Below are 8,109 nucleotides of genomic sequence, written 5' to 3'. Positions count from 1 at the left end.
GTATGTACGATGTATGTATGATGTACGTATGATGTATGTACGATGTATGTACGATGTACGTATGACGTATGTATGATGTATGTACGATGTATGACCTGGGTGAGAACATCCAGCTGTTGAACGATGTGCAGCAGGGTGGAGTCCAGACTGGACGGAGGACCAGACAGAACCTCCAGTGGGTGTGTCTGCGCTGCCTCTTCCTCCTCCTCCTCTCTCCTTCCTCTTCCTCCTCTGGTCTGGTTCCCAGGAGCCCTGCCTCCCCTGCCTCCCCTCCCACCCTCCGTCCATCCTCCCCCTCCTGAGCTGGCGCCGTGATGCTTCGACGGACCGTTGGAGAGACGATTGTTTGTCCGTGTGTGCGTTGAGTATTTCCAACTGTTTAAGAGCTGCAGATGAAAACCAGATCAAATCAAATCACCTTAATTGAAGACATGCCACTGAAAACAAGGAGATGTGACAGTAATACCCCATTAACGGTGCCCCCCAGTGGTCAGCCTAATTCAACACCCTGCTGGAAACGTTTGAAGCAAAGAACGAGAGCGAACTAGAAAAGCAATCTGAGTCACTTAAGATGTTTCTAACAACAGGAAGTGAAGGTTCGATGTAGGATGTAAAGTCGGAGCACGGAAACAAAATGAGTCCTGCTGTCAGAATACTGAATCTCTATTATCCAACAAGTAGCTCCACTCCCAAGATCTGATTGGTCAACTGAACATCTGGAACAAATCATCATGACATCACATCCTGCCCATCACTACAAATATCACTCCACCTCCTCAATGGGAAAATAGAATTAGAATAGTTTCATATAATATGTAATATAATATAGTTTCTACTTGTTATAGTTCTATTAAATGACCCATTTGGTGAAGTCGGGTCTCTTTTGGTCCTTTTTGGTCGCTCCGAGCACCCGTACCGTAACACCACGGATAGTCACGCACTTACAATCCTAGAGGAGGCTAGCTGGACCGGTTTGGTTTGAACACATGACACGGAGCTAACATGTTAAAAACACATGAGAACATGGATATCTTTGTTCATCAGATATCTTTGTTCATCACATATCTTTGTTCATTAGATGTCTTTGTTCATCAGATTATCTTTGTTCACCAGATATCTTTGTTCACCAGATATCTTTGTTCATCAGATATCTTAGTTCACCAGATATCTTTGTTCATCAGACATCTTTGTTCCAACCAGACTGAACTAGCTGATCAGTTTAGTGTTTCTATGTTCTGTATTTATTCAGCTGGAGACTAGAAATCCTCTCTGTTGCTAGGTGGTTGCTAAGGGTTGACTGATTGCTTTCCAGTTGCCATGGAAATAGAGATCACACTAACAAGGCGTTTCATATTTTAGACTGAATTGCTCCACAATATGAACACATATTTTATTGAGATGGTAACTTCTTGTATAATCAGGACCGAGGCTCCTGAACGCATCAGTCTGCCAATAATCACGTTAAAGAACAACCTCACGTGTAATATTGCTTAAAGACAAACTGAAATCTAAGTGATGTTGTTGAAGCTTTATTACAAAAAGGATTTAAAGTTTCAATTGTTGAAAATAATATAGAAAGAAACCATAAATATCGTCAAAATCAAAGAGAGAATAAATGATGGTGTTGATGAGCCGGCTAACATGACTGGAAGAGGAGGAGGATGGGGAGGAGGGGGAGGAAGGGGAGGAGGGGGAGGAAGGAGACACTCCACCACTGAGAGGAGGTGAACAAAGCTGTCAGTCTCGCTGTACTCATCCCCCCTCCCTTTTCCCCCTCCCTCCGGTCACATCTGGTCAACATCTGCTCGGCTCATTTCCTCTCAGCAGCTCCAGACCTCCCTCCCTCTATGTGCCCCCCCTCCCCCCTCACACACACACACACACTCACACTCACACTCACACACACACACACACACACTCTCACACACACACACACACACTCACACACACACTCACACACACACACACACACACACACACACACACACACACACACACACACACACACACACACACACCAACATACAGACATAAAGACACACTGTAGAGATGAAGATAATAATCTCAGCAGAAATAAACAACTTAAACACAAGTGGAAACAATAATAACAATAATAAATGATCAGGATGAGGTAAACAGAAGATGTTTACAGATCTACATTGATACAACTTTATTTATTAATTATTTATTTCATTAAACTATTGACCCTGTTTCATCCATGAGACACGTGACACATGATCAGCAGCACATCTCTTAGACATGGTGACCTCTTTAACCAGAACTTTGATCTTAAGGGAGGTGCTCCTCTGATGTAGGTCCTCCCCCACCTCCTCTCCTCACTTCCTCCTTAAAATGCAAAAAAAAAAATCCCCCGAAAACCAAAACAACTAACTTTGAAGATATTGGCCTTTAAATATTTAGCTGGTCTAATGTGGGTCGGTTTGTAACAAGAAGGCTGTATGTGTTCATTGTTCAGTCAAACTGGATGTTCTGGTTTCAGACCAGAGGTCCATCAGAGCAGCAGTACTGACTGCTGAAAGCTCTCTGCAGTCACATCAGATTGAACTTATTAAGTAAACACAAGTATTCTCCTCCCGTCTGCCCGACCTTTGACCTTTACCAGGAAGTCAGGGTGATCTGAAGCCTCTGCTTCCTCTCATCCCACCAAGACGCCACATCAGAGGATCCATCTTCCATTCATCTGAGCCACACCTAATTACCATCCACACCCACAACACACACACACACACACACACACACACACACACACACACACACAATGAGGACACAGTCACATGTAAAAGTTGCACACATATGTACCACATACTGCAGCTTTTCATAATAACACTGCAGAACTGCAACAACACAATATTGCGTGATGGTGTGTTTCTTACTCACATCTCACACAGAAAGAGAAATATTCAGAACAAATTTATGTACCCATAAATACAAACTCTGAGTCATTCATAACAAAAGCTCCTCTTTGTGAGGTTTTATGCAACACGAGTCCTCACAGCTCAGTTGTTGAAGCACAGTCGGTGTTTATGTATTCATTTATGCAGAAATGCGTTTGTGGACTGAAGGTGTGGATTCAATACAGACGGCAGCCAAGATTGGTTCCTGCTAATGTTATTATATAATTATAATTATTATATAATAATAACAGAAGACGGAATAACTGACTTTTATTAGTGAGTGTGAATAGTTTGGACCAGCATCAGACTACATCCTCCAAAAGGACCATAATAATGAATCAACATGTCTCTGAGCCTGTTCAAATAAAAACTCCAACACCTATTAAAACTGCTACTGTGAAGTTTTCTGATGTGTATCTTCAGCTGGTGGAGACCAAAACAGAGTCAAAAACAGGGTGTAATATCGACTTCTATTCATCAGGTGGCCAGAACACTTGACTCCAAATGAGGGATAATGTTTCTCCATGGCAGCTGGGTTTGGAAATAGATTACTATTTTCTGACACTCACAAAATGAGTATAGCTTTTTGTTAGAGAAATAATAGAGAAATGATTTCAAAGCTTCAAAGCCCTAAAAAGAAGTTCCCGAAAGATCCTCTGAGATGCTGTTAATATAATCCAACATCTATCAAGATCATTAAAGATGTCAGAATAAGCTGACTGAAATATTTAATTTTCAAAAACAGAATCAGCTGCTGTGATATCTGGATGTTTCAGAAGTAGTTGATGTAGTGATGTGAAACCTGTGGGTGTAGATTAATGTGGCGAACAGCACTCAGGTGAGCACTCAGGCTAAAAGTGGATCCAGTGTTGACAATGAAGAGCAGTGGATGAGAGTAGCCTCCGGGAAAGGTTGTTCAGTGTTCATTAAATCTGGTCAAATGGGAGCAGCGTAGGTGGAACAAAACAAGAAAACAGGCTCTGTTTGCCATCAAGTGGATCTTTTTTTTATTTTTAAACCACGACACAACAACATGTCTTCCTCAGGTCTGAAGACACTTTCACTTCATCTCCACCCTTTAAGAGGAATGAGTCACGGGGCCGAGTGTGTCGTGATCCGGCTGAAAAGCCTCATTAACACCAACAGACTGATGACCACAATGAACGAGCTACAAACCTCTGATTAGTTTAAAACTAATTTCATTCACAGCAGCTGCAGATCTACAAATAAACAGAGAAGACTGTTAAAAATTCTGAGTCTGCATCACAGTCTGGATATAAAAGAGTTTGTAGCTTCAGGTCTGTAAAATGGTTCTGATCCAGAAGTGTCTTCAGCTGCAATACCAGCGAGTGCCACTAGAGGTCGGCTCCAAAAAGCCTCCGGCTCCATAGACTCCCATTCAACTTCTCTCATCAAATCCAAAGTGAATAAAATGTGTCCATCAGTTATCTCGGTGTTGTTAGCTAAAGTCACTCCTTCTTATTAGTTTTCTGGAGGTCCATCTGAAAATAATCCCTCGTTCATTAGAAAAGAAGATTCAAGAAGACCTGGTTTTGGGGGCGTGTCTGTTTGATTGACAGGCCTGTGGTGCAGTCAGGTTACAGCTATCGGTGGGCGGGACGTAGTATCGTCAGGTTTCCAATCAGATCGGTCAGATCCACCGCTGGCTCCTCCCCCAGCTCGTCCAAATATGGTCACTTCCTGCTCCAAACCGCTCCGAACGAGCAAGATGGTGACGGACAGAATCTGAACTGGAGGATTCATAACGTTTGATGACATCACTGATGGTTGATGACATCACTGATGGTTAGGGTTGAGTGAAACTAATGAGAACTGACAAAGCAGCATGTGCAGCTGATGTAGTGATCTAGTAATCCGATCTTAGTTACAGTCATCCAGGTGTTATTTTAATCATTCCAGCTCGTTGTCTCTTTAAAAAAGAGCCCTGATATCATCTGGTGTCCGTGTACTCAGTTTTAAGAGGACACTTCACCTGTTACATAATAACATCATGTCAAAGATGAGTCATCGACACGGGACACGCAGGTTAAACTTCCTGCAGCTTCCATGAAAAGCAGAAATGCAGTTGTGTTCGACACACACAGACTGACCTGCACAGAAAAACTAAAGGGAACACAACACGTCAGCTGCAGCAGCCATGACGGTAAACACGTGTTTCACTGCTGAGACAGTATGAGACAGTATGAGACACTATGAGACAGTATGAGACAGTATGAGACACTATGAGACAGTATGAGACACTATGAGACACTATGAGACAGTATGAGACACTATGAGACAGTATGAGACAGTATGAGACACTATGAGACAGTATGAGACACTATGAGACACTATGAGACACTATGAGACACTATGAGACAGTATTAGACATTATGAGACACGATGAGACACTATTAGGCACTGTTAGACACTGCTAGACACTATGAGACACTATTAGACATTATGAGACAAGATGAGACACTATTAGGCACTGTTAGACACTGCTAGACACTATGAGACACTATTAGACATTATGAGACACGATGAGACACAATGAGACACGATGAGACACCTCATCGTGTCTCAGTGTCAAATTGTCACGAAAAGAGAACTTTTCTATATCAGATGACGTCCTCGTCAGTGATTCCTGAGTCATGTGACCGGTGTGTTTAATGTGTTGGTGAGTGTGTAAACAGCAGCTCCTCCATGTACCTGATGTTAAACAGTCATGTGTGGCGGTGCGGCTGTGATTCATGAGAACAGGAAGTTATTAACACGCATTACCAGACCTACGAGGACAGGAAATGAAATCCTGCAGCCTCTGAGACGGTTACGTCCCTCCTGCTGGTTAATTGATTATCATGGCTTCCACTGCTGCTGTGACTCCTTTACATGTAAAGACAGAGTGTCCTCTGAGCTGTGAGGATGAAGCAGGCCTTTGTCTCCATTCAGGGAAATAAATCAGTCCGAGGTTTTATACTGACAAATACTTGGAAAGTGGGTTACGGTGATGAATGTGAACGTGAATGTGCAGCAGAACCAATTTTAATAAAACTACTGAGGCTACAGGAAGTCAGGCTTAACTTATATTAAAGTCTGGTTTAATGAAGAGCATTATTCATTATTTGAGAGGAGACTCTGCAGTGGATCTGTCGTGTCATTACATGCTAAATAATAACTTCTGATGAGCACCTGGTAACCACATTATGATAATATCACTCATATTTAACAGTAAAATAACAGAACACTTCAATGGAAAAAACTGAACTCAAATCACAAAGATTAAGATATAAACGAGTACCAACATGCCTTGATTTAAATGTTTATATGTTACTTTGTATTACATGAACTCACAATGAGGGAAATATTTTATGGAAATTAAAGGATGTGATTGTTGTAACAATTAGATTTGTTTTTCAGACCTCATGTTGATTTTTGTGGGAACGTTTTTCTCCTCTTCAAACATCCTGTTGGAGTGAAATCTGCTCCGTCACTCAGTCAGCTGGGACGTCCTGCAGCTTCTCTGAGGTCGTACAGATGTTTGTCTTTCTGACAGACAGATGTGTGCAAGGGTTTTATTCACATCAACACTCAGGAGTTCAGTAAATTATTCCAACAGAAGTCACACATACATGTGTGTGTGTGTGTGTGTGTGTGTGAGTGTGTGTGTGTGTGTGTGTGTGTGTGTGTGTGTGTGTGTGTGTGTGTGAGTGTGTGTGTGAGTGTGTGTGTGTGTGTGAGTGTGTGTGTGTGAGTGTGTGTGTGTGTGTGTGTGTGTGTGTGTGCGTATGAGTGTGTGTGTGTGTGTGTGTGTGTGTGTGTGTGTGTGTGTGAGTGTGTGTGTGTGTGTGTGTGTGTGTGTGTGTGTGTGTGAGAGTGTGTGTGTGTGTGTGAGTGTGTGTGTGTGTGTGTGTGTATATGTGTGTGTGTGTGTGTGTGTGTGTGTGTGTGTGTGTGTGTGTGTGTGTGTGTGTGTGTGTGAGTGTGTGTGTGTGTGTGTGTGTGTGTGTGCTGACAGCTAACAGCTAACAGCTAACAGCTGACCTCCACACAAACAGAAGATCAGTGATGAAGAACTCATGAACAGATGTCATATTCTGAACTGATGTCATTTTGAAAGGGGAAGTCCTGTGCTCTCCTCAGAGGTCAGAGGTCATGTTTACAGTCATGAACATGAAGCGTGTCTGTCCCAGCTCACCTGTTAGAGGACAGGTCTAATCAGAGCTGGACAGAACAACAGCCAGCATGACTTCAGGAACATACATGAACACAGCTGATAGAAAGGCCTCAGGTCATCACTGCAGACACCAGACAGGCTGTCACTCTGTCACTGTCACTCTGTCACTCTGTCACTGTCACTCTGTCACTGTCTCACTGTCACTGTCACTCTGTCACTGTCACTCTGTCACTGTCTCACTGTCACTGTCACTCTGTCACTCTGTCACTGTCACTCTGTCACTGTCACTCTGTCACTCTGTCACTGTCACTCTGTCACTGTCTCACTGTCACTGTCACTCTGTCACTGTCACTCTGTCACTCTGTCACTGTCACTCTGTCACTGTCTCTGTCACTGTCACTCTGTCACTCTGTCACTGTCACTCTGTCACTGTCACTCTGTCACTCTGTCACTGTCACTCTGTCACTGTCTCACTGTCACTGTCACTCTGTCACTGTCACTCTGTCACTCTGTCACTGTCACTCTGTCACTCTGTCACTGTCACTGTCTCACTGTCACTCTGTCACTCTGTCTCACTGTCACACTGTCACTCTGTCTCACTGTCACTGTCACTCTGTCACTGTCACTCTGTCACTCTGTCTCACTGTCACTGTCACTCTGTCACTGTCACTCTGTCACTGTCTCACTGTCACTGTCTCACTGTCACTCTGTCACTGTCACTCTGTCACTGTCTCACTGTCACTCTGTCTCACTGTCACTCTGTCACTGTCACTCTGTCACTGTCTCACTGTCACTGTCTCACTGTCACTGTCACTCTGTCACTGTCACTCTGTCACTGTCTCACTGTCTCACTGTCACACTGTCACTCTGTCACTGTCTCACTGTCACTCTGTCTCACTGTCACTCTGTCACTGTCACTGTCTCACTGTCACTGTCTCACTGTCACTCTGTCACTGTCTCACTGTCACTGTCACTCTGTCACTGTCACTCTGTCACTGTCTCACTGTCTCACTGTCA

The 8,109-nt window shown here is 43.4% G+C and overlaps 1 protein-coding gene across 1 annotated transcript in view; it reads right to left on the bottom strand.

Moving 5' to 3' along the window:
* Positions 1–4,550: 4,550 nt before the first annotated feature.
* Positions 4,551–8,109, bottom strand: part of poc1b (POC1 centriolar protein B) — a 45,333-nt gene continuing 41,774 nt past the window's right edge. The window contains exons 11-12 of the mRNA XM_069162696.1: positions 6,338–6,464; positions 4,551–4,666 (exon numbers count right to left, since the gene is read on the bottom strand). Of these exons, the coding sequence (XP_069018797.1) occupies positions 6,414–6,464 (51 nt within the window). The 3' untranslated portion in view covers positions 4,551–4,666; positions 6,338–6,413. The remainder of the gene's footprint in view (positions 4,667–6,337; positions 6,465–8,109) is intronic.

The sequence above is a fragment of the Embiotoca jacksoni genome, unplaced genomic scaffold, assembly GCF_022577435.1.
Source record: "Embiotoca jacksoni isolate LCO1_2020_lvr unplaced genomic scaffold, fEmbJac1.0.p SCAF_3, whole genome shotgun sequence".
Classification (NCBI taxonomy): domain Eukaryota; kingdom Metazoa; phylum Chordata; class Actinopteri; family Embiotocidae; genus Embiotoca; species Embiotoca jacksoni.
Note: the sequence above shows the minus strand (reverse complement) of the source record. Positions and strands in the feature narration are given on the sequence as shown.